This window comes from Symphalangus syndactylus, chromosome 10, assembly GCF_028878055.3.
Source record: "Symphalangus syndactylus isolate Jambi chromosome 10, NHGRI_mSymSyn1-v2.1_pri, whole genome shotgun sequence".
Lineage (NCBI taxonomy): Eukaryota > Metazoa > Chordata > Mammalia > Primates > Hylobatidae > Symphalangus > Symphalangus syndactylus.
Genome location: NC_072432.2, coordinates 99,103,802 through 99,131,105, shown reverse-complemented (window position 1 = coordinate 99,131,105; position 27,304 = coordinate 99,103,802). Strand labels below are relative to the sequence as shown.

Sequence of the window (27,304 nt, the reverse complement as noted above, 5' to 3'; positions counted from 1 at the left end):
TGTATTTAATTTGTTATGTGTAATCACTTAAAATAATCTGCAACTTTTGTAATTCTGATGTAGTATTTCTTTATTGGGGGCACCTGTTTCAGAAAGTAGACGTGGCCAGGATCACCTTTGAGAGGCTCAGCGCTCAAACAAGGGGGATCTTGTGGGCTGTTGGTGGTCAGGGGGAGGAGGACCCCTAACTTGTCTCTGAAGGACTGGTAGGGTTTATTTCGATAATGGGAGGAGGGATAGGAAATGTCATTGTTAAGTGTCCCTCTCAGAGTGAATCAAATATATATATGTTTAAACAAAGGAATAACCATCCCTATCCTTGTCCCAACTTCCTTGGAGAGGGAAGCCCATTCTGGTGAAGTGATTAGCAAGTCCCCGCCACCTAAGTTGACTCAGTCCTGTAGGTCCTCAGCTCAGAATGGGATGTGGGGCCAGGCTGAGGAAGAGGAGAAGCCCCTGGGGACTCAGGGTTGAGAGAGACCCAGATCTGCAGGTGGGGTGTGAGGGGGCATGGGAAATTGCTCCTGGCATTGTTGGCATGGATAAGGAACATCTAGGAGAGTTACACAGGTGTAATTGCGGTGTCGAGCTGTTTAATTTGCTCCTGAAAGGAGCAATAGTCATGCCCTAGTTAATTGAGACAGAGGTTATACATTAGGGCTTCCAGAGAGGCCCTTGGGGTTCAATTTGTCATGTTTTTCTTGTGGGAAGATTTTGGAGGTTGCCCAGGGAATATTTTAGGAGTCTTGGGAGTTTAGGGCCCGAAGTCTGTTCTCCCACCAGCTCTATGATTTTGGGTCACGGTGTCTGTGCATCATAAGCTCCAATGTCCTGACTAGTATCTTGTGTCTGTGTGTAGAGAGGGGTGGCAGAGAACCTGCAGTTGGGTTTGCATCCTCAGGAGGTAAAAAAAGGCCCTGTCCTAGCCCCTCTCCTTGCTGCTGAGACAGTGTCTGGGGGCTTCCCGCCCTAGCCAGGCTACCCACTAATCTCCCTCCTCAATTTCTGCTAAATGCTTTCCTGTCTCTCCCTGGGTTTCAGTTTCTATCCATGCCCTATGGGCAAAAAGTCTTGTGGATTCCACCCCTGAGGTGCCTCTCAGGCCCATTTTAAAAAAAAAGAAAAAAAAAACCCACATGTAAATCGGCTTGTTATATGCCAGACACTGTTCAAATCTCTGCAAACAGAATGTATCTACTCTAAGTTGCTTACATGTATTAGATTCATTTAATCCTTATAAAGCATTTATGAGGAGTAGTTAGCCTCAATTTACAGATGAATAAACTGAGGCACAGACAGTTTGCCTGACTTGCCTTAACTTCACAGAACTAGGAAGTGGCAGAGCTAGGATTTTAACCCCGGCCCTGTGCCTCCAGAGCTTGGACACTCAGCCACTTCACGCTCTGCCTTTCCTCATTGAGGGCCTGCTACTGCACTGGGCTCAGCTTCAGTGCATCCTGCCGGAGTTACTTCACATGACAGTCCTATTTTTTTAAAACTTAAAGTTATGTAATGTATATATATTAATAAAGATTCAGAGGCCAGGTGCGGTGGCTCTCGCCTGTAATCCCAGCACTTTGAGAGGCCGAGGTGGGCAGATTACTTGAGGCCAGGAATTTGAGACCAGCCTGGCCAACGTGGCAAAACCCCGTCTCTACAAAAAATACAAAAATTAGCCAGGCATAGTGGCACACGCCTGTAATCCCAGCTACTCGGGAGGCTGAGGCAGGAAAATTGCTTGAACCCGGGAGGCGGAGATTGCAGTGAGCCAAGATCACCACTGCACTCCAGCCTGGGTGACACATGGGACTCTGTCTCAAAATAAATAAATAAAAAATAAAGACTCAGAGTATGTTTTGAAATATTGTAACTTTCAGTTCAAAATGTCAAAAATCCTGTACTTTTCAAGGTGGCAGGCCCAGGGAATTGTCAGATGTGGTTAACTCTACTTCCACAGCCTAGAGGTGCCGGGTAAGCTGATAAATACACAACCTCCATCCTTTGTCAGTCCTCGTGGGCATCACAGCCATGCTTTGGAAATTCACAGAGTGATTTCTTTATTAATGCCCGGTTATGTTATCAGGTGCTGTTAGAATTGAAAATCTTTTTTTATATCCTATAACAATGGCATCCAAGTGCTGGTTAAGTGGTGGAACTTGCAGTAGTGTTCCAAAAATGGAGTGAACATCAGTAGCTTTGGACCAGAGGTGAGAGGTGCTAACATGCCACCAAGAAGCCTGAACGACCCCCATGATGCATGCTACTGCCAACTTAGGAGCAAGCCTTCTGCAAATTTTGGATAGTGCTGAGAAAATGAAAAGCAGCATTAAAGCCAAAAGTCTGTTTCTGTGGTTATAGATTTATGTAAAATAGGAAACATTCCTCTTACTTTACATGTATTTCTTTGGGAAGATTAATCTCATATGAAGTGAATTTTGAATTAAATGTGACTGTCCTGTGCTAACTGGTATTCCTCACTCTTTTTTTTTTCTTACTACTGAGAGAATGGCTGCCAGATTAATTCTGCTCAGAGAATGATCATGTCACTCTCCTGCTCAAAAACCTCCTGTGGCTCCCCACTGCCCACTAAGATCAGTCCCAGTATTCAAGCTGTTCAATCAGCGTGGGACTGAATCTTCCCATGGTACCAAAGGTTCCTGAGGGTAGGGCCACAACTCCTACATTCCGTGCGCACTTAGACTAACAAGGCCGTACTTTTGAGTCCTCCATCAGAACTTAACTGTTGGGTGAGGCTTTTATGCATTGGGGGTGGAGGTGTGATGGAAGTTGCAATACCTGGGATGGGATGGGAACTTGTGGTGTTTCAAACATTTCTGCACGCCCAAGAAGATCAGTGCCTGGCACATAATAGATCATTAAATATGTGTGTGATGAATGAATGGTCTTTATAAGACTCTTTACTTTTGAGTTTTCCAACCTCAGGGACAGAGACCAGGGCCACAATGGTGCAGGGGTCTACAGAATATTATGCAATTTTGGGTTTTCATTTCCATGTCTAGGCTAGGGAAACGATTCCTATAATAAAAAAAAGCATTTCTTACATTTGTGTGAGGCAGGGTTTCTCAGTGTCACGACTATTGACATTTTGGGTGGGATAATTATTTGTTGTGAGAGCTTTCCTGTGCATAATAGGATGTTTAGCAGTATCCGTAGCCACTAACCAATAGATGCTAATAGTGCCCTGCACCCAAGTTGTGAAATAAAGTATGTCTCCAGATATCGCTAAATATCTCTAAAGCTGGGGGTGGAATGAGCACTGAATGACCCCCTGGTTGAGAACCCTGAAACTGGTCTAGGGCACCATTTTTCAACTCCAGTTGCATATTAAAATCACCTGGGGGAGCCTTAAAAACATAAGTAATGGCCGGCGCAAAGGCTTACACCTCTAATCCTAGCATTCTGGAAGGTTGAGGCAGGAGGATTGCTTGAGCCCAGGAGTTCAAGACCAGCCTGGGCAACATGGTGAAACCCCATCTATACAAAAAATACAAAAATTAGCCGGGCATCATGGCACACACCTGTAGTCCCAGCTACTTGGGAGGCTGAGGCAGGAGCATTGCTTGAGCCTAGGAGACGGAAGTTGCAGCGAGTCAAGATCATGCCACTGCATTCCAGCCTGGGCAGCGGAATGAGACCCTGTCTCAAAAAACAAGCGAACAACATAGTATGCCTGGTATTTTGAAACATTTAGATGTAATTGGTTGTAGGGAGTGGCCTGTGCATATGGAATTTTGAAAACTCTCCAAGTGGTTCTAACATTTAGCCAGGTCTGAGAACTACTGGTCCAGTGCTTTGCAGGTTACAAGTTTCACAACCCACCTGTGCAGGTGAGGCAGGTTCTTTTTGTGGTTTTCTGACTGGAGAAGTGAAGTCCAGAGGAGTGTGGTGTTGCCCTGTGAGTGCTGAAGTTGGGATTTTTACTCAGCTAGTCTGACTCCTAACTCTTGTCAAGGAGTAGGGCATAGTCTGGGCGGATTGTCAGATTCATGAAGGGGGTCCTCCATGTGTCTTCCCTTTTCCAATTGTTTTCCCTATCCACAATCTCCCACATCCTCACTCCTCCTTCTGTTTGTATTTCTTTATGCAAAGGTGCAGCTAGCAATCTCCTACACTTTAGTGTGAACATGAGGCTGCTCTGTCTCTTTCAGGAGGAATTGCAAGTTCTGCTTCATCTACAACAGTGGGAAGAAAGGGCTTATACCAGCCCGTAGATGGGGTGGATGGTCTGAGGGTGGTGACATCTCATGACATCTCTGAAATTAAATCCAATAGGTAATTACTTATGTTTAAGTAATTTTATGCTTTGGGCTTAAAATTCTGTCCAGTTCCGTTTTGTTCACAAATAATGATGAACTATCTCCTTGGTGTACTGTGCAGTTACATAGACATTCTCTGTTGGCTGGATCTCTAGGGTGGAAGGTATCTTCTCCTGCTTTTGTGGCACTCACTATACTTTGGCCACAATTAGATACATAACATGGTAGATACTTGATATACAAATGATTGAATGTCAGACCACTCTCCCACCTCCCATTTTAGACCCAAGCCTGTGCCTCTGGAGAGAAACACAAGTTCAATTTCAGGACATGTGGCTGAATTTATCCACTCTGCCCACGGGTGGCACTAGGAGAAGCTGGCCTCAGAAGCCCTGGAGAAAAAGTGAGCACAGTGGGCAGTGAAACTTCCCCCAAACAGACGTTTTGAACACAGATCACTTTATTGGCATGGCTTTGTTTTAAGAAAAGGAAAAGAGACAAAGCCAAGAGACAGACTCTGCTAACAGATGCCTGGGGGTGGCTGGACATTTTTGCCTCATGCTGTGCAAAGAGGGGGATCCTGGCCCATACATCCACACCGCTGATTCCCTGGGACAAAGTTGTCTGCCTGGGCCTCACTGCACCTTCTTGAATACTTGCTTGCAGACCACACCTTCCACTCTCATCTCCTGAAACAAAAGCAGATGTTGGTCATTGGCCAGAGCAGAGTCACACTTACGGCAGGAACTCCAAAAATACTCATTGGCTGTTAGTTTTCCCCAAGAGTTGGTTTAAGTAACCAGTTGTTTGGAAAGACAGTTAAACTGTATAGTGGAGTGCTCTGCAGCACCCTACAGACAGAGCTGGCTGAGAGGAATGGATGTGGCTCAGAGCTGACCAACAGGACCCCTTGATGCTTCCCCTCCTGAATCACCTCCTGCTGACCCAGACTGAGATCATATCTTAGAGAGGCTTAGAGAATCCTTCTTGGCTTTGGCCTATACAATTTGGCATGGTGAATATATACATCATTTGGGAGCAAATGTTCATTCTGTCACTTTCTAGATGTGCAATTTGAACATGTAATCTAATCTTTCAAAGCCCCCAGGTCCTTATCTCTAAAATAAGAGCCATATTCCTATTCTGAGAGAATAGAGTTATAGAATGCAAAAGGGCTTAGCTCATTGCTGATGCTTAATGGATATAACTCCTCACCTCTTCCCTCTGATTAGATGATTGGGTCAGCCTAGACCTTGAAAATACATTGCTTGGTTTTTAAGGTCACTCAGGCATCTTTTCCAGGCCCTTGGAAGAGAAGCTTCAGAACAGAACCCACGCCCATCCATGGTTCCTTTTTCCAAGGTCCATCTGGACCTCAACAATGACCAGGGCCTCTGGGGACCCAGCCTGACCCAGCCCAGGAACCTACCAGGTGCAGCTCATCACCCTCGATCCACTGGGTCCAGCCACGCCCCTCCTTCTCACCCTTCTGCACACACTGGAGCTTGTCTCCGTCCCAGCTCACTGTTGTCTGCCAAGCAAGAGACACATTTGTCAATCCTGAACAAGCCGGGAGCTCCTGGAGGCTGGGGGAGGGGGTAGCTCCCAAACTTGATAATCCGGGATGTGCTCACGTCAATTTCATCGTAGAAAATCTGCAGCCTAATACTCCCTGTCCATCGCATGCTTTTATTAAAGTGTGTAAATCAGTTTTAAAATTTATGAAAACCCTCATAAATTTTATTTAAAAGGTTAATTAGGATGGAAAAAGTCATTGGAGTGGGGCTGTCATTGCAAGCACTGAGAATGGGGCTAAGGTGGGGAGGAGGGCCTGAGGGCTGAGCACAGCAGGGTGTGGGGGGTGAGGGATGTTTTCCAGAATATTGTGGTGAGGGGCAGACTTCTCAGGGTACCCTGACCATCCTCAGACACTTCATTCATCCATTCATTGTTTCAACCTATGCTAAGTCCTGGGACACGAAAAAGACCCCACCCCTGCCCTCAAAGCGCTCTTCATCTCACAGGGAGAATGACCTTAGATATGAATAACCCAGTGAAGGTACAAATGGCAGCTGTTAGCTGCCTGCCTGCTCTGCCAGGCACTCTCTGTGCTGTCTCTGAAGCCTCATGCCTGTCCACGTGAGCATCGATTAGCATCTCCTTTTCACAGATCAGGTTAAGGGACTTGCCAAGTTCACCCATGTTGTTCAGTGGAAGAACCAGGTCTGAACACAGATCTGTGGGGCTCTGAAGGTCCCCACCCCAATGGACTAAATTGCTTCTTGAAGTGTTCATGGTCACCAGGGTTACAGGCCAGAGGCTGTGGGAGCCCAGGTGAGAGTCCAGGGAGTGAGATTCACTAGGGCTGGGCCCTAAGGAGAGAAGGATAGAGCTGAAGGAGAGGAAAGGAGGCGCTGTGGAGAAGAGTTCCCAGTGGCCCATCACGGGGTGAAGGCCCGAGGTGGGACAGCAGGAAGTATGCTCAGGAGCTCATCAGGAGGGCACCAGGGAACTGAGGAGGAAGGTGAAAAAGATCCCACAGCCCAGCCTGGGCTTGGCAGAGCACAGATGAGCACTGACACCTTCTACACCCCACATTTGGGCCCCCACATCTTCCCTGAGCATTGTGAGCCCTGCCATGTGCTGGGCATGCTGAAGGGAAGACAGGCAGGAGGAGGAGGCCCAGCCTGTGTCCTGGGGAGATTTCAGTCTTAGTGGAGCAGGAAAGGCCCACCTAGCAACACGGGACTGAAAAAAGTGTTGGACTTCAGAGGGAAGGTGGTCCTGTCATCCCAGCATAGCCATGAGTGTGCCCTAGACTGGGACACGTTGCAGACGTGGGCACACAGAAAGCACAGTGGGCATTGCTCATATTTGGGGCTGCCCACCTTCTTTTGAATAGCCGTGCCATATGGGGCAGTTCTGTGTTATAAGCCCAGCCTCCCCACAGTAGTGCTGAGCACTCTGTTTGCCCCTTGCTCACTGTGTGGCTCTCAGCAAATCCATCCCTTTTCAGGGCCCCTGTGCTCTCATCTGTCACATGGGGACATTAACTCAGGCCTTGGATGTAGAGAGCTAAGGTTCTAGGATGCTTGTGTTCCTTGCCATGCTCAACTGAGTCAGGACAGTCAGCAACAGCCTGATAAAGGATTTGGGAGAGGAGACATATGGGAGATGGGTGTGGCGTTAGTGGGGCCACTCCATGCAGGAGGACCTCCCAACCCCAGGCCTCCCTCCTGGGCCTGCTGATCACTACTGCCTCCTGCGGTTGGGGTGAAGCCTGCAATGCGACACATGCACGAGGGAGGCAGGTGGAGCCACATGTGCTCCCCCAGCTTTGCATAGGAGTAAGTCTGGCCTCTGCTCCAGAGAGAAATGGGGCATAAAAGGACTTGGGGGGCAGATCCTCTCCCTGATCCAGAAATTCACTCAGGGCACAGTCTAGTCCCAGGCCAGAGAGAAGGCCAAACACAGTGTGGTTAATGTGTGGTGAGACACGTCATGGGTAAAGACTACTCATGACCTCATGCCATAAATAAGACAGGATGCCCATTCACTTATCTGTGCTCCTTCCATGCCAGGCCTGTAGAGGGAAGTGGGGACCCAGAAATCAGTCCTCAGCTTCAAGAAGCTCATAAGAACACTTGGTTTCCTCATCAACTGATCTTCTCTTCATGTGTTTATCCAGAAGGCTGCTGTGCATGTGAAGGGTTCCGATTCACTCAGAGGCACAAGAGACAATTGCTTGTTTTCAGCTATGACACACATTTTTGCATCTTCTGGAAATATTAGTCAGGGAGTATAGTCATAGTCTTTGTATTGGAAAATTAAAAAAAAAAAAACACCAAAGAAGAAAATGGTAATAAAAATGATACATGTAGTTTTGTTTCTTTAGAGATGATTGCTCCAGGCCAGGCGTGGTGGCTTATATCTGTAATCCTAGCACTTTAGGAGGCCGCGGCGGGTGGATCACCTGAGGTCAGGAGTTCGAGACCAGCCTGACCAACATGGTAAAACCCCGTCTCTACTTCTCTACTGAAAATACAAAATTAGCTGGGTGTGGTGGTGCATGCCTGTAATTCCAGCTACTTGGGAGGCTAAGGCAGGAGAATTGCTTGAACCCGGGAGGTGGAGGTTGCAGTGAGCCGAGATCATGTCATTGCACTCCAGCCTGGGCAACAAGAGCAAAATTCCGTCTTAAAAAAAAAAAAAAAAAAGAGATAATTGCTCTAACATTGTATATGTTACAATGTATGGTAAATTTCCATCCACTCTTTTTATTTTTCTTTCTATCTATCTACATGTTTCTGTTTTATACAAAATTAGGATTGCATCATTTATGGTTTCGTATCCTCATTTCTTCATTTAATTGAAGCAATTTCCCATTTCAACAAATACTCTCCATAAGCATTATTTTAATTGCTACATAATATTCTAGGAAGTAGCTACATAGTGTGTGTGTGGTCCACCACAAAATGAAAATGAGGGATCCTTTGCTCAAAATCATTAAGAGGTTTAAGCTGGTGACAGCAGAGCATTAAACCAAGTGAGGGGCCCTCTGAGCCTGGGGCCCTGATGGACTGCCTTGGTCACAGGCCCACAAAACAGTCCCTGATAGTATTTGATTGTACATACATACTATTATTTAGCCAATTACCTATTTTGGACATTTAAGTTATTTATTTATAATTCGGTGCTACTATAAATAAGACTTCTTTATATACATAGTTTTGAACACATTGTTCCCTTAGAAGAAATCTCCAGAGGAGGAATTGTTGCCATCAAAGAGTGTGCATATTTGTAAAGGTTTTGATGAGTATTGCCAACTTTGTCTCCAGAAAGCTCACAGCTATTTACCTTCCAACACCAGGGTCAGAGAATGACCGTGAGAGAGATGTTTATTAATGGTAAAGCAGGCTTTTGCTCCCGGGGCTACTGTGTCACCATTTCCAGATCGCTGGCATCTTTTAACAGGGGCCATCTGGATATAAACAATAATACCTTAGCCCAAAAGAATGACAGATGGCAGAATTTCAGGCAGCTTGACAGATTGAGGGATAGAGACAGCAGAAGCCTGTTGGGGTGTAGAGGAGCCTTTCTGAGAGCCCTACAAACCAGGCTTCTTAAAAGGAAGGGTCCCTATCACATGCATACTACATCAGTCTCCAAGAAAGTCTTTCTTAACCCCAAGCTTCTGTTGACTCTGATACTGGGTGAGTTGGACAAAGCAGAGATTATTCTTATCTGTATTGGATGCAGAGGGGTGGCTGAGCTCAGAGAGGTTCCATGACTTTCTCTGGTCACCTAGTAAATGAGAGAAAGAATCTGGGCTGGAATATGGGCTTTGCATGACTTGGTGCCCATTTGTTTCCCAGTTCAGGGCAGGGCACTTGCCAAGTGCCCAGGAGATGGTGGTTAAAATCTTTGGGGGCTGCAGAAAAACACATGGACATTGTGGTAAGACTCTGAGCAGACTCCTGGAGGAACACCCTTAAGTTCATTCCAACCATTGTGGGGATATGGGTGCTGGGAGTCAGAAAGAGGTCTTAAAGGTTTCTGCCTGTAAAGAGGTCCCCACAGAGAAGTGCCCAGGCTGTCATGGCCTCAAAGGAGTTTCTAAAAATGGGAGGGGCATTCTACGCAGAGTGAAAAAGGATGCAAGGGGTAGGAGGTGATGAGGGAGAAATGACAACAAGCCAGTGCTGTAGAAGACTATCCTGGAGTTAAGGAGAGGAGGAACAAGGTTGTTGGGGGGTGGTGGGGAGATGGGGCCAGAATATCAGACTGAAAAACCCAGACTGTGGCCTGGAGCATGTTTTCAGTGCCTGTCTTTGCTGCCTGTGCTGTTGGGTAGAACCATCCAGGTGGGCAGGTGGGCCAGGGAATTAATTGGTCAGGCTGTCCTCTGGGTTAAAGAATCCTGGAAGCTCACTTGCCATTTATACTTGGCTCCTGGTCCCTGCCCGCTTCCTACTATACCACCTCAACCTATATCAGGTTGACCTAGTATGGGCAGCAAAGAACATGGTATCAAATAGAGCTGGGTCCTCTGTTCCTGACTATGTTGGATGACATTGGGCAACTGGATTAACCTCTCTGAGTCTCAGTGCCCTCAACTGCAGAAGAAGGCTAAACGATACCTACTGTGGTAGACTCTTCCACTGGTGACTCCCGAGTCTCATGATATTCAAACTCCTATGAAGTCTCTTCCTACATCGGCTTGGTTTGGCCACATGACTTGCTCTGGCTAGTGGGACATGAACAAGCAGGATGGAAGCAGTGCCTTTATAAACACTTGTATGCTGGGGGCTTGTCCTCTTGGAACCCTCCCCTCTTGAAACCCAGCTGCTATATTTTAAGGCAGTCCAGGCTACTCTGCCAAAGAGAAAGGCCACAAGGAGAAGCCCTGGAGGATGGGAGAGAAGCCACTTGGAGAAGAGCTGAGGCGCCCCAACTGAGTTTTCAGCTGAACACAGCCACGGGCAGCTGAACTGCACAATTAACCAACAGAATCATGAGAATATATGGTTGTTGTTTTAAACTATTAAGTTTTGGGATGGTTTGTTACATGGTATTAAACAAAGCACCTATTTTACCAGGCTGTTCCGAGGATTCGACAAAATATACAGAAAATGCATAGGGCTGGCATATAGGAGGCACTAGGTAATGGTAACCATGATGCCCAGAGCTTAGATAAAGATGGGTTTGCTTGTCAATGTTGAACAATAATGAAAGCCTTTTTTTTTAAGAGTTGGAGATTTGTGAAGCAGTGATTGACATGCTATTCATCATGGCCAAAGTTTTGGAAGCTCCTTCTCTTTCTAGGATACTTGGATCCATGAGGAGACCTGCAGGGGCTGCCTGCTGAGCACCACGATGCCTGCTTCCTTTATATGTTAACTGGTCTTTGTTTAAGCAGAAGATCTGTTTGAAGACTCCCCACTGATAGCTGGGATGGCTCAGCAATGTGATTTAATTCTCCCACTCTCCCCATGTTAACTTTTGGTGGGACTGGATTTTTCGTTTTAAGCTTTTTATCTTGTGGGAATAAACTAGTTATTTCAAAGAGAATCTGATTTGTCATAAGAACAGAAAAAGGAGGTGTGGAGCCAAGGAGGGGGACTATCACTTAAACACAAATGACAGGGAAAAGGAAATAAGTAATGTTGGAAGGTGAATGCCTAACAAACAATGATAATTCATTTTCTTGTGACACAAAGTGGAACTTATGAAAACAAATTTCCCTAGGACCCAATAACTTATTCCATGACCTCCCTCTGAAGTCAGCAGCCAGCTGTCTTTGCTAGATCAGGAGCAGTGAACATTCGGGGACAAGGATTCAGCCAGATCTGAAAGGGTCCTTAAATGGTCATTTAATCTGGTTTCCTAGACTAATCCAATTAATCAGGGTCTAATGGAAGAATTTCAGGTAGGAAGATATTCCTGATGCTTTTCAAGTCCCACAAAAAAGGCAGGTGGCTGTGGGGGTGGGGTGGACATGGGTACAAACCAAAGGGGCTAGACAATGCTGCTTCCCCCAACCCCCACATGGGCTCTGGGACCACCTTAGAAATAAAGCCGAGACAATCCAAGAGCAACCAGGAGGGATGGCCATCTTCAGCTCACCTCCTCACCAGAAATTTTCATCCCATAGACCACCCAAAAGTCTGCAAATGGGCTGGAACCAGGGAAGCCGGTTGGAAAGTGAAGCCAATCTAACTTTTCTATTAAAAACTAATAACCCCCATCACTTTGGCCTTGCTGGCAGTTTACCCGGAGAGACATGTGCCAACAGATGAATGAAGATATCTTTGTACCACTATGACAAGGGACTGTTACTTCAGAAGCCATTTTCCAGCTCCTCTGACCACTTAGAAACCCCAGCTGTCACTGCTGCATGGGACAGTGACACAAAAAGCCCAGCTCCCACAGGCAGCCTGAGTGAGTGTCCCCCAGGGATGTTTCAAGGCCCACTTGCCCCACTCAGGTGACTTATACTGGGAGTGTCAGACAAGTCCCACTAAATGGAACCATCTCTTGGCAATGACCTGGTATGACCTGCAAATGGTGGGAACTCTATTTGAGATCAAGAAACTTGTGACATTCATTAACACTCCCATGCCAAAACACCACTCTCAAGAGAAGGGGATGATGGATCACTCACAGCCCTCCACCCAGCCCTAGTAGTCCCTCTGTTTACGGATCCACCTCTGGAGGGCTGGGACTGAATTCTGTTGTCTCTGTGGTTCCAGAGCCAGGTTATAAGAGGTGAAGCCTTGCCTGTGGTGATACTGCCTGCAAAGACCAGAGCCAGGACCCACCCAGGTCTGACTCCAAAACCCCTGCTCTTTAGATTTGGGGTAAAATTTCAAAACCAGACAGTGAGTAGATACTTTCTCTGCATAATGTAAATTGCTAAAAGATGCAAATCCTGGAGTTTGATTTGAAAGTGTGCTTCTCCCTTTGAGGGTATGTGTGTTCCTGGGACAATTAGAGGGTTTTCAGCATCTGGTGCTTGTGTTAAATAAGTGATCAGGAGGGAAAAGTAGGGGAGATAACAGAGAACCTGCCAGGTGCCAGGTACTGTGCTGAGAGCTTTCCACAAAATCTTCAAGGTTTCCACTAAATCTTCAAGGTTTAGAGCTGATAAAAATTAGGCTTCTATAAGTAACCAGCTCATCACCAAGGGGTTAGGGCTTGAGCCATAACTTGAACCCAGTTCTCTCTGGCTAAAAAGTCCATGAGCTGCCCCTGAGGCCAGGATGATGAATGGGTGAGTAGTGGCTCCTCTTCTCTGGTCCATTCCTGGTGGGCTGGAATCAAAAGTCAGCACATTCAAGAGGAAAAGCCACTTTCACTCTAAAAGCAGATTAAAACTAAATTAATAAGGCCTTAAAATGTGAACGACTAATTAGAGACATAGTAGATGTTCAAAGCAATCACTATAAATAGTATAGCCACAACAAGGCTTTTGTGAGCATGAAAGAGTGCAATTCTAATACCATGAAAAAGCTAACAGCAAATGATAACACAATTCTTAAGACAAAATGAGAAAATGTTAAGACTAATAATCTTGACATGTTATAGTTATTTTTCCTTAAACAATTCAGAAAGCTCCTATAGTCAATTTAAACCACTGGAGTGCTCAAGGCCAAGGTTTTGGATAAGGAGGTGGGAACAGGACTGGAGAAGGTCACAGGGCCCTGTGGAACCGCACTCATTCATCCCAGGGACCTAGCACTTAGGGTGGCCCTAAGGCTGGGCTGGACAGAAGCTCTGCCATGGGGTAGCTCAGCCTGGAGAGAAGGCAATGACACCTCTGTGCTATATGCTGGGATGGATGACGGCCTGCAACCCAGCCTGGGGGGTCAGGGAAGGCTCCCTGGTGGGAGTGATAGCATTGCCGTCATTATCAGTCACCATCATCAATATCATAACAACATGTGTTGAGTACTCATTATGTGCTGGGCAGGGTACTAGGCAAAGTATGTGTCATACCAGTTGACTCCTGACAACCTCCTAGAGCAGGTATGCTTCTCATCATTTTACAAATGTGGAGACTGAGGCCTGAAGTTCACCCAGCCACAAAGTGGGGAGATGAGATTCGACTCTAGAGCTCATGCTCTTGATGATTGTGCTCTGCAGTTCCCTGATTTAAACTGACCCTTGACTGAGCAATAGGAATTCACCACGTGGTTCTGTGCAAGGGAATATCATTCAGCAATCATGGGTTTCACGCCTCCTATGCACCAGCTGTGGGTGCTGGAGAGAGGGAAGTAAGGTGAGTGGCCTGCTCTTGAGGGCTCAAAGACTATCTGAGAAGAAGGTAAGAAGACAAAGAATTCCAGCGGAATGGTAAGTGCTGGTGGACAAGTGCTGGAGGTTATGGTAGTCAGAAGGCACCTTGACAGCCTCTAACATAGAGACAGAGGCCCATTAGGGAAGGCTTCCTGGAAGAGGTAAGGCTAGAAATAATGCTGGAAGTGATGCCAGAAAACACCACGGGAGTTAGCAAAGAATGGAAAGAAGAACCAGGCACAGTGGCTCACACCTGTAATTCCAGCACTTTGGGAGGCTGAGGCGGATGGATCACCTGAGGTCAGGAGTTTGAGACCAGCCTGATCAACATAGTGTAACCCTGTCTCTACCAAAAATACAAAATTAGCCGGGCGTGGTGGTGCATGCCTGTAATCCCAGCTACTTGGGAGGCTGAGGCAGAAGAATTGCTTGAACCCGGGAGGCAGAGGTTGCAGTGAGCTGAGATCACGCAATTGCACTCCAGCCTGGAAAACAAGAGTGAAACTCTGTTTCAAAAAAAAAAAAAAAAGTGGAAAGAGGAAGAAGAGGAACAAGGGAGACCCAGGCAAAGGGAACAAGCCCAGGCAGTTGCAGGAAAATCAGGGACAGCAGGGTCTGCATGAGGGAAGCTTCTAAATAGGTTTTGCCCAGCTTAACTCTGTGGGTTGACCCTCCCCATGAAGGCTGACCCTGTACCTCTGACCCAGAATTTACTGTGGAGATTGCTCACAGCCTCTCTTCTTCCTCACAGTATGTCTTCGTGCTCCAGCTGGCCAAACCTGGTGCCATGGAAAATCCAGATGCTTGCTTATCTGGCAGGCAGTGCTGGATCTGCTACCTGGGGCCAGTACAAGGAATTTGTGTGTTATTAGTTCCACCAGCACAGGCAAGGGGATGGAAGTTGGGGATAGGGTGGGAGAATAAGAGGGGGGATATCCTGTCAGAGAGTGCTTAGGAGGGGCACTGAAGGCCTCATCCTTTCCACGGGAATCTCTGGCCTCTATTTTATATATATCTATATCTATATCTATATCTATATCTATATCTCTATCTCTATCTCTATCTATCTATCTATCTATCTATCTATCTATCTATCTATCTATCTATCATCTCAAGGCAAATAGAAATAAATGGGTCCCAGAAGATAAGAGTGCTAGATCAGTAACCAGATAACCAGGGAAGAGTGAGCATGTCAGGATCTCTTGATGAAGAACTCCTTGGGGTCTGGGATCCTTTTATTCACTGCAGGATACCAGCCCCCATGTTAGAATCCATGGCAGAGAAAATGTGCATTACCATTTGTTGAATGAATGAATAGCAGAAAGCATTCTAGTGGCACTCTTGCAGTGAACACCACACTTTCTCCGGGCAATGTGGCTGTTTCTTCCTCACAGGTAAGCCTTATAGAAAGGGGTTAGCCATTGGAGTGATTTGACCCTGAGTCTCTAAGGCTCAGAGTGCTTAGGCTCTATACTCAAAGGCACGCAACTAGGAATAGTATAAGACATGGTTTAAATCCCCTCTGCCCAGCTCTGAGCCCATGGTCTGCCTAGTGTTCCCACATGAACATTTTGCTGGCATGAATATTATGGCCATTGAACATCACCCGGCAGGCTGCGGGCCTGGTCTGGCCCAGCCATAGGACAGCTGCCTACCTGCCAAGCTGGGCATTCAGGAGGGACCCAATGATAGCCTTGGGTAGAGGCAGACCTGAATTGCAGGTTCTCACCTCGTTCTTGCTGGGCGACCAAAGCAATTTACTCCACCTCTCTGAGCCTTCACTTCCTTATCTGCAAAATGGGGCTAGTGAACCCAGCCACAGAGCAGAGCCATCAGGATGAAGGGAAACAAGGGGTTTCAAGGACCTATTTCAGTGCAGGACACATAAAATGCGCAGTAAGCAATGATTCCTCTCTGCTCTTGGCCTAGTCCATCCTGTTCCCTGTGGGTGTGGAGAGGCAGGTGCCTTTTCAGGCCAGCCTCCACTCTCATAATCCTGCTAGCTCTTCTCTTGTTTGCCAGGTATCCCTTCATACATGTGACCACCCCCAGAATTTGTCTTCTGGAGGTCACAGGTCAGTGTGAGAGGATTAATAATAAGAGCTCATACTGATGGGGCAGTTTGCACTGTGGGTTTTCCCACACACCATTCATCTAATCCTCACCACAAAGCAGGTATCCCCTTTTTCATAATTATCCCCATTTCACAGATAAGTAAAGGCACAGAGAAGTGAAGTAACTTGCATAAGGCCACCCACTTTGTAAAGGGCAGAAATGAGATTCCAAAGATGACAGTCTGGCTGGTCTGGCTGGTCTAGCTCTGGAGCGGAACCAGTTACAACTTAGTCAGACTGAGTCATTTTCTTCACATATAATATAGGAAGAATTTTGGCATCTTCATCATAGAATTATTGTGAGGATTAAAAGAACTAATGCATGGAAAGTGCTTAGAAGAATTTTTGGCACATGGAATACCTAATAAACATGAGCTATTATTAAATGGCAATTGCATCTTGCAGTGATACGGTCAATGACTACCATTTATGTTTCTGAGGTTCTGCTATTTTCACTTAACATTCATTTAATGAACACATTGGAGCTCACTGAGCCCATGACAGTGTGGCTGCTGCTGTGTAGAATCTCAGACACATTAACTAGCATTACAGGTGCCCTAAAAGCAGCGCCTGAAGAGATAGAGGCTGCAAGGCAAAGGAAGGACACGGTGGTGGGATGGGGAATCAGGATGGGATCAACAGAGCAGATAAGCCTGGGCTGGGTCTTGACCAGCGGGTAATTCTCCTCCCAGAGGAAGAGGCAAAGAAATACCTCAGGGAAGTGAGTACAGGGATGCAAAGAGGATGGCAAGTGAAGGCACTGACAAATGATGGGATGGGGCCAAGCATAAGGAGTGAGGGAGGGAATAGGGCTGGAGAGACAGGCAGGGCCATGATCTGAAGAGCCTGAGTGCCATCTGGCTTTTACCCATCAGCACTAGGAAGCCCTTGGGAATTTTGAGCTGGGGAGTAGCATGATCAGATTCCTTTTTAGAAAGGGAGGGATGGGCTGAAGTGTTGAGCATGGTAAAATGGAGATCAACGTGAAGATCCTGCAGTAATTAAATGAAATAATCCATGGAAAGCGCTGAGTCTGGCACACAGTAAGCACGAGAGATGTTAATTGTTATTATTATTACTGGCATGAGATATTCAGAGCAGTGGGAATGAAGAAAAACAGGAAGAGACGTTAAGAAGCAGAATCTACGGAACTTGGTGACTGAATGCCTATAAAAACTTTTCATTTATCTTCATAGTGATCATTTACACGGCTACATAGTGGTCTATGGAATTAAAAAGCCACAGTCTTTCTAACCACCCATAGTTATTTGATATTTAGGTATACCAGCAGGAGACAGCCTGTTCTATAAACCATACAAAGTAGGGAATCAGAGACATCCGAAGTGAGATCACAAGTCTATGGTTAACCAGTAATGTGAACCTGGGCAGGACCTTTGGCTCCCTGTCTGTAGAATGGGAGCGTAGCACCTCCTATCCAGGATTGTTAGGAGATTAAATAAACACAAAGTGACAGGGCAGGGCCTGCCGCATAGTAGGCCCTGAGATAGTGGTTATGCTTATGTGGGTTGTTGAGAATTATTATCACAGAGTGACTAACAGATACCTTTGTACAAATGGAATGATTTTCCTGGAATATAATCCCGTAAGTGGGATCCCTGAGTCAAAGAGTAAGACGATTTTCTGATTTATTGCACATTGTGAGAAGATCATTATTATTTTCTCATTTTCTTAGTGCAGGGCCAGTTCCACTGTAAAGCTGGCAAAGGTAGGTTTTGGAGCCTGGGTTCCATGCCATCCCCAACTTCACACCCATCTTGTTTATACCATTCTTTCCCAGAGTACTCCTATGGTATCCTTGGACCCTCAGTTCAGGAATGACAGAGGGAAGAAAGAGGGAAGGGGTGGGAAGAGGAAGGAAGAAAGGAAGAACTCATTAATCCCTGTATTAAATGTAGCTGGTACCCTATGGTGTTTGCGTTCTTGGAAACTACCTGCCACGTAGTGAGGAAGCCTGGGCAGCCAGCAGAGAGTGAGTGTGGGTTAGCCATCTGGAAAGTGGATCCTCTACCTCCCCACTGGCAGGGCAGGCAGCAGGGACAAGGCATCCCCACTGAGCCCTGTCCAAATTGCAGATTTGTGAACAAAATAAATATTGTTGCGTTAGGGTACTAAGTTTCAGAGTGGTTTGTTACACAGCAACAGGAAACAGAAATAATTCATTACCACGTTTAATTCTCACATAACTCCATTAGGTGGGTATTACCCTTGGCTCCTTTTACAAATGAGTGCATTGAAGCTCAGAGGGATAAAGTACCCTTGCCAAGGAAACAGCTGGATGGTGGAACCAGGGTTCAAATCTAGGTCCATCTCAAAGTCAAAGCTCCTAATTGCTCTGTTGTACCTCACACGTGTCCAGCTGCACACACTATTGGTATCACTTACTTGGACCCTCAGTTGCAAACCACTGTGGGCTGCTGCAAGATTGATGTCCCCAGGCAGTCTTCATCCCCCACTACCCTGATCCTGGGATGCAGCTACACCTAACTATTCTCATTCATCCCCTAGAACTAGGCACCTTTTACCCCAGCACAGGCTTATTACATTGAATCATGATGAGAAAAATCACAGGAAACTAGGCACAGGCCAGCCTGCTTCCTTGTTTTTCTTTGTTAGTAGTTATCAAAAGCATGGTCCTTGAACCAACAGTATCAGCATCATCCAGGAACCTGTTAGAAAAACAAGTTCTCAAGCCTCACCCCAGACTTTCAGAATGAGAAACTCTAGGGGTAAGGCGTGCTCAAATTTGAGAACCACTGCTCTACTTATGTGGGTCTTAACGCTTGATATCTGGAGTTTGAATGTCTTAGGATGTTTTCAGATGCAAGTGACAGGAAACCAATTCACATAGCTTAAGGGGAAAGAAAAAGATCTATTGGTTAAAGTACATGGGAAATCTAGGAATGGTGTGCCAGGAAGTTTAGTAAGCCTCTCATGTTGCATTCTCTCTGTCTCTATTGGCCTCATCTTTTATTTCCCTTCAGTTGGATTTTTCCATGCAGCCAAGGAAGGTGGGGTAAGGGGACTGGCCTCAGAGAACTCCAAGCTTACATCATAACAGCTCATCAACCTTTAAGGGAATAGAACTCACCTGTCTCTCAGGGTTCCTAAATTAACTCCCAGGAAATGGTGACTGGCCCAGCTTGGGTCACATACACAAGTATGTGACAGGCCACGGGACACTGTGATCACCCTGGCAGAAGGTGCTCGTCCCAGAAGAGACAGGGTACTATGATTTGCAGCCCCACCAGGACCCAAAAGGTTGAGGAGGAGTAATTCCCACCATAAAGAAAACGGTGCTTCTCTTGGGTGGGAGGTGGAGGAGCCATGTTGGTCAGAAAAACAAACAGCTGTAATTCATTCAGTAGACACCTGGCCATCATAAGTGATTATGCCATGCCCCTCAGTCTTGGGTATCACAGGGCCTGGCCCTGCTCTCACACAGTATTGTGGCTTCCCAAGCTCATGTGCCCTGTACTATCTCTATGGTCCTCAGCTTTGCCTTGTGAGACACGCTGAACAGCAATTATGATGCCCGTTTTGCAGATATGAAAACAAAGGCAGTGTGTCTAATCATTTAAGGCCGCTGTCAGATAATCAAGAAGAATTCAAATAGATATTCTGACTCTAATACCGGTGCTCCTTTCACTCATCCTAGGCCTTGTCAAAACTGCCTGGGTTTACCTTCAGACTGTGAGAAGGCTCACAATAAGGAACTGAGGTGCTGGCCTTCAGCAAAGCTCTGTGGGAGACCTTGGGGTAGAGAGCTTTATAAACAGACTAATTAGAATTCTTCCTCTGCCACCAGCTAGCCCAAGGGTGACCTTGGGCTAAAAAGGCACTTCACTTCTTTGAGCCTCAGATTCTCATCTGTGAAATGAGTATAATGATACTTACTGAACAGCATTTGTTGTGGGGACCAAAGGAGAAAAAGTACAAAAAGCAATTGGGGCAGGCATGGCACTTAGTAAAGATTTAGTACATGTTATTTTCCTTTGTTCCTGCCTAACAAAACCCAAAACCCAACAAAGCAGTGTGATTTTTGAAAGCTACTTTGTGAATTTTATTTGGGTTGCTTTAATTCTTCTTTTTGTAATCCTCAAAAGCATGCTGCTGACACCGATTTCAAAGGTCGGAGAACTTTAGCTAAGACATGAAAGAGATCCTGTGTTTCTAGTCTGGAAAGGGCCCAGCTGAATGCCGGGTGCCTGATCTGGGCAGGGGCGGCTCTCAGAGGCTCCCAAATCCAACGGCATTCTCAGCGCTGCAGCCCAGGGAGTTAATTTAGCCAGTGGCATTGTGTGTGTGTGTGTGTGTGTGTGTGTGTGTGTGTGTGTGTTTTAAAACAAATCAAAAAATCTCTTTAATGGGTCAAGAATAGGATCAGAAAGCTGGCAAGACTTTAAACCAAAGTGTCAACAGTGCTTTGGTGGATTTCATGTATTACCATATATGATTAGATGGATGGATGGATGGAGAGATAGAAGGATGTAAGTAAGGAAGTCAAGGGAGGGAAGGAAAGGAAACATAGATGGTTAAAAAAGAACTTAGAAAATCTGTAAGTGCTGATATGGAAAAATGTGTAAGAAATATCACTGAGTTAAAAAAATATGTAGAGAAATGGATTCCTTTTTTTCTTTTCCTTTCTTTCTTTTGGTTTTAGATAGAGACCTTGACCAACTGCCTAATCAATAGATCAATTATAAGTCTGAGGAAGATTTCTGGACAGATCCACCAAGTGGGAATCAGGCCAAGTGGGGGAAGGGGCCCTTTTCAGCCCATACTTTCTTGTGCTATTTGAATATTTTCATTTTATAATAAAAACAAAGAAAGCGACAGAGGGGTGGAGGGCTGGGAGCAGAAGGCGGGCCTGTGGAGGGGTCATCCTAAGTTCAATGATGGATATGAAGCTGAGGCTCCAGCCATGGGGGGAGGCACCAGTTCCCCCGAGTGAACAAAGCCATCTCCTCCAGGAAAAACCTGACCTGGACACTGGGATGACAAATGGACCCTCTGCCACCCCCACAGAGCCAGGCTCACGGCTGTGATTCCTGGCTAAGGCTCAGTCTTCTCCCACAAAACCTGCTCATGCTGGGGGGACTTTGAGACAAAGAACCAAATCATTTTGAGGCACTCGCTTGCTTAGGAGTGAGAAAACACTATCTGAAGTCAGAGCACCTTCCCTTTCTCAAGAGCTCCCACCCTGCCAAAGCAAACATGTGTTATATTCAACAAATGCTGCTGGTTCCTTGCTGGGCCTGATCGCACATGTTTATGGACAAAGGCATGCAGGAAGCAATGGAGAAAAGCCCTGTGTCTGTTCAGCTGAGCCCAGACTTTATATATCTCTACCAAAATAGCGCCTGCTGTTTGCGGTCACATAAAATCTGATTAGATCAGACTGGAAATGTGAGCCTAGTGATGCAGGGCCGCCCAGATCTGAGTCCCTCCACCCCTCCACCTGGGGAGAGAACACAGAGCTATTTCAGCTGGTTCTGGGCATGCACTGCGATGTTCACAGGACTCAGGTGATGGACCAAACTGGCCCTCTACATGCCTGTGGCCCTCTACACCTAATTTTACAGTTTTTCCATTTTTTTATAGAGACACAGGAACAGAGTGTGTTTCTTTACTCCAGAGCAGTGATTCTTAAGCTTTAGTTGCATCAGAACCACCTGGAGGGCTTATTGAAACACAGCTGGCCCCACTCCCAGAGTTTCTGATTCAGTAGGCCAGGGGTGTGGCCAGAGAATTTGTATTTCTAAGAGGTTCCCTGAGATGCTGCTGCTGCTGCTGCTCCTGCTGCTATCTCTGCTTTGGGATCCACAGCTCTAAAGGAACCCACGGTGCAAACAGCGACAAATGGCCGTTTGATCCTTGACTTCAGGTAACAGGATGGGCTGAAGACTGTGGTAAACTAGGAAATGTAACATCTAAAGGGAGCAGCTGCAGCATATTCCAGGGATCCACGCAGTGCAGGAATAAACAGGTGCCCAGTGTTTCCAGGGCCCTTCCTTCTCTTGTTTTTGTTAAGAACAGCCAGAAATATGGATTTTCTGTGAAATCTTACAATCTTTGGCAGTTATTGGCAACTGACTCTGAAGTTTTTCAAACATTGTACAGGCCAAACAAAACACATCTGCAGGCTGGGTTTCACCCTCTGGCTGCAGTTCTAGAATACAGATAAGGTTCCCATGGAAAAGAGGCAGGATCAGAGATCTCTGAGCCAGTGAGAGCCTCTGCCCTTTGGGGAGGGATGTCAACCTGGCCACACCTCTCCCAGCAAGGACTCACAGAGGCCTGTCAGGGTCACCTCAAGTCTTCCTGCCAGGTTCTCCTGGCTCTCTTCTCTCCCAGCTGCGTCTTGCACTCCAGCCATGCTGAAGTCTTCACAGACTGCTTCTCTCTCACCCCTGAAACTCCCTCCCAGCCAGGCTTTTCTGAACCTGGGCCTTTGTACATCTGGATCCGGCTTACTGGAAAGCTCTTATCCTTTTCTCCACGTCTGCCCTAATTAGTCCTTTAAGGCCCCTCTCAGCTGTCACCTCTTCTGGGACTTTCCCTGACCACTGCTTTCCTGCTCCCAGCTGTGTGCTCCCCAGCCCACCATGCTCCCATCATGCATTGAGCTGTAATGGCCTGAAGATGTGCCTGTCTCCTCCACTGGCCTGGGTGTCCAGAGGCCTTGTTGCCTCTGCGACCCCAGGGCCAAGCCCAGGGCCTGGTGTGGGACAGCTCTCGGCCTTGGCCTTTCTTTCAACCCCTTTCTGTTTGCCTGGCTACTTCCTGTCTATCCTTTAAGCCACAGTTCAGACTCCACTTCCTGTGGGAGCCTTCCCTGACCTCTCAGACCAAGCAGGGAGTGCTTCTCTGCCTGTATCGGCACAAAGTCCACTACATCGTGATTGGCTGCTTCAATCTGCCTCCTCCTTACACTGAACTCCATGAGGGCAGGAATCATGTGTGATTTGTCTCATTGACACAGGGGTTGCAAAGATAGTGGAAGCACCATGAGATGCTTGTGGTGTCCAGAGAGGAATGAAAAAAAATAGATGAATGACCAATCCCAAGTGAGAATGGGACTCCTGTAATATGCTGGGAACAAACTCCTCTGGGCCACTGCTCCTGGCTGATGGGTGCCCAGTGTGTGAGGCAGAGTGGGTAGCAGTGAAAGTTACCTTTGGCAACCACCTTGTCCAGGACTGCTGGCGGCCCTCAGAGAGCCCAGCTGGTGGCCTCTGGGCACCCAGCTCCCCTCCATTCACAAGTCTCAGGGACAGCTGCTCTAATTCTATCATCCTACCCCCATCCAGCCATGTCCTTCCGGCAGTCCAAAGCAGCATACCACCTAGCGGCCAGCCCAGAGAGAAAGGCTTTTCTGTACTGCATGGGGCTAGGCAAAGGCTTGAGCAGAGGGGCTGTTCCATCTCCCAACAGGCCACAACAGGTGAGTGAATGGCTGTCTACTTGAGAGTGGTCATCCCTGAGTCCTGGGGCAGTGACAGTAACCATGCATCCTAGACCAGTTTCACTGGATTCGTCCAGTGGCTGAATCTCCACGGTCTGCTCAATTACTGCTTGATGCCCGATTGACGCTGATGCTGTAGTGAGAAGAAAAGGTGGCCCTTATCCTTTCCTTTGTATCCAAAACCCTCCCTTCCACCTCCCTGCTTTATTTTACAATGAAGCACAGAAGTCACCTCTTCCAGAAATCCTTCTGGGGTCCCCTTCTCTGGGTAGTCCCCATCCCCTCACTCCCACCCTGTGCTTTTCTTTGCCGCGCTGTGTTGCGAGTGTTGGTGTGCCTGCCTCCACTGCAAAGACTTTGCGTTCCTGGACATCAGGGCCTGTGACATGCTCTGCAGTCCTGTGCCTGCTGTGGTGACCAGCCTGTGAGGGAAGCAGTATGTTCAGTGCAGAGGTTAACTAAAATCCTCCCTCTGCACTTCCCCAAGGTCACACAGCAAGAAATCCTGCCGTGGTTTTCTTATCTGTAAAATGAGGCTTGAAAGGGTGTTGTGAAGATTAAGTCAGCTAATGTAACGTTTGAATAGCATCTGGCACGATAGTAAGCACTTGATGAGTACTGCATTTGCTAGTATTACTAGGTGATCAATAAATGTTTCATGTGTTAATGGATGAGGAAAGGAAGAGTGAAGATAATTAGTACAAGCCAGCACATGCCAGATTTGTGGTGACCCAAAATAAAGGTTCGATGTGATCTGTGAGTTCCACAATAGTGAGTGGGGGTAAGGATTATTCTTAAGGAGCAAAGTTCCATGCAGTGTGCCAGGGAGCAGGTCTTGGGCAGTAATGAGAAAGGCAGATGCCATCTGAAGGTCTCCTTTCCTATTGTGAGTCTTTCCTGCAGATTAAGAGTCCTTGAGATTTTTAAAGGCACAGCCTGACATTTCTCTACAACAATGGTGTTTTCTCCCATTAGTGGTCCTTTCAAGGCCACTCCCTGCTGACTACCCCCTCTTTCCCATCATTCCAAAGAGCAGACTCAGATATCAGTCCTGACTGCCCTCAGATGAATAGACAAGGTGGGGGGATGAGTCATCCAGGCTCCACATGCCTAATCCCAGACATGGGCATCCCTTCAACTACAATCCTAACAGACCTCAGCTATCTTGTTTCTGCACAGACTACCAGCAGAGAAGCTGGCGGAAAGCAGGACTGTGGGCTTCAACATCAGAAGGCCCAGGGCTCAAGTCTCATCTCTTACAAGTCTCTTCCTCTCTCTGAGCCTCAGTCACTGCATAACATGGGGTTACTTATCCCTGCCTCACTGTGCTGTGCTGTAAGATGACTAGCACGGTGCTGGACACACAGCAGACCAGCGGTAAAGACCTTTGGTAAACCGTGGGAGGTGGTGGGTGAGGACCCCATCAATAAGCAAGGCGGCTCCTGGGATGAACATAAGCCAGTTCTGAACCCGAGACTATAAAAGGGAGAACAAGAGTACCTTGACCTCCCAGCAACCAGATAATGTTGATGGAGGCCTGGGGCTGGCCTTCCGGAGTCTGCTGTGGCAGTACTAATTGGGATGTCCTGGGTCAGGAGCTTCCCATCCTTGTGGGAGGGAGCTCTTGGCCCTCCCCCTTCTCCCATTGCTGTTTCCTCTGGCTTGGGCTGGAGGGGCACTGACTTACTGACTAGGTGTCAGCTGCAAAGTTCAAAGAATGCTCAGTAGGCATTGGATGACAGGGTGGGGCAGGGGATGGCCAGGAGCCAAATCCCAGCTCTGGGGCAATGATGGGCAGATCAGAGGGCTTCCAGCAGAGATCAAGCCATCCCCAGCTTCCTGGAGTGACTTCACACTAGGTCATACTGAAAGTTTACACTTCAAAGGGGTTACCTGTGTTTCTTTTTTCTTTCCTCTCTTTGCTTTTACCCTCCACCAGCCCATAGTCAGCCAGAGAATGGCATCAACAGACATGCTTTGAACTCCAGCCCCTCCCTAGCTGTGCTATTCTGGACATGTTACTTCATCTATTTGAGACTGTTTCTTCATCTGTAAAATGGGCATATTCATATCTCCCTCAAAGGCTGTGTGAGGCTTAGGTGAAGTCATGTGCATAAAGCACCGGGCAGAGTGCCTGAACGCAGTGGAGACACAGCACAGGGCAGCCTTCATAACCATCACCTTCCAGTGCAGACAGAGCAGGATGCTTCATGAGTTGGTGCTGCCCACCATGGGGGCTGAGAGTGGGAAGTGTTTTCAGTCCCTCAGGCCCTTGCCCCCTCTCGGATGAACTAGCCCAGCCCTTGGTCAGGCCCCCTGGGCAGGAGACACCGGGTGGACGCGAATCCTCACCATGCACTTGCGGTCATCTATGCCTGTCAGATCCTCCTCAAACTCCTTCCCAACCTGGAAGTCCATGATGTAGTTCCTAAAAGTGCTCAGCGTGCGGATGATCATATGGTCACCGTCCTGCACGATCTCTTTGTCTGGCTTCAGCAAGTTGGCGATTTTGCGCAAGGCCACATTGACGTCTGCGGTGGGGGTTGAACGGGGAGAGAGAGAGCGGCAGGGAGTTGGCAGGAAAACTCAGAGAACCGTTCCCAAGGTAGCGGGGCCCCAGGAGCCCTCTCCGCCCGCGAACACTGTTAGGTTCCCGCTGGCTTTGCGTTGTCTCTGCGCAAAGCCTCCCCCGCCGCCCCCAACAAAGTTTTCTGCTCTTATGTTAACCGTTTAAAAACAAAAAGTAGCAAACCAAGCCCCAGATTTACTAATGAAATTACCCACCTCCAGGGCCAACGAGCAGACATTTGCCACCAGTTAACCTAACAACCCCGAATTCTCCAATCCGCAGCCTGGGAGCTGCCCTGGGAGCGGTGGCCGAGGACGCCCTTTCTGGCGTCCGGGGGCACCGGACCGCGGCTCGCCGGAGCGGAGGCAGGCAGGCAGGCAGGCAGGCAGGCAGGCAGGCAGCGGCTCGGGAGGGCTCTAGGGAGCGGCCCGGAGCTGCTCGGCGGGGCGCCCAGGGCGCAGCGGGCAGCGCTTACCGAGCGCGCGCAGGTACTCCTCGAAATTCTCGTTGGCCAACATCTTCCAGTACCCAGTGAAGTCGACTGGCATTTCGGGGAGTGACTGGAGCCAGTTGGCCACGAGCGGGCGGGACGGCTGGAGACTCCGCCGGGACAGCGGCTGCTGGTGCTACGCAGGTGGTGGGCGGCCCGGAAATGAGCGCCCTCCGGGGACAGGGGGCTCTGCGGGGCGGCGACAGCTGGATTCCGAGCGCGCACAAAGCCTGCGGGAGGATCCATTGTAGCGGTCGCTCCTCCCCGCTTAGCGAGGGCGGGTGCAGGGGCGGGGGATGTCGAAGGGTCAGGTTTGTCCAGGCCGCGCCACCTTCGTTTCAGACGTTCAGTTCGTTCCGCCTACAAAGGAAGAGGAGAAGATGGGAGACGGGACGTTTTCTTTGATGGCCGAACTCTTCGGCTCCTGGGGATTTCCTTCAAACGCCATGAACTTCTCACACTCAGCAGCCACTCGGGAGTTGGGAAACAATCTCCTGGGGTTTGTGCTGGCGTGATTAAGGAAAGAGGCCACTTACAGGCCTTTGTCTAAAGCCTCGCGCCGGTGGTGGC

The 27,304-nt window shown here is 47.7% G+C and overlaps 1 protein-coding gene and 1 long non-coding RNA gene across 2 annotated transcripts in view; one reads left to right on the top strand and one right to left on the bottom strand.

Moving 5' to 3' along the window:
• LOC129491234 (uncharacterized) overlaps positions 1 to 27,304 on the top strand; it is a 186,895-nt gene that overhangs the window by 91,998 nt on the left and 67,593 nt on the right. The gene's annotated exons all lie outside the window — the stretch shown is intronic.
• RBP1 (retinol binding protein 1) lies at positions 4,720 to 27,029 on the bottom strand. The gene is given in 5 exon segments (XM_055295252.2): positions 4,720 to 4,966; positions 5,707 to 5,808; positions 26,028 to 26,206; positions 26,720 to 26,846; positions 26,849 to 27,029. Coding segments are annotated over 5 exon segments (594 nt in total). The 5' UTR covers positions 26,981 to 27,029; the 3' UTR covers positions 4,720 to 4,912.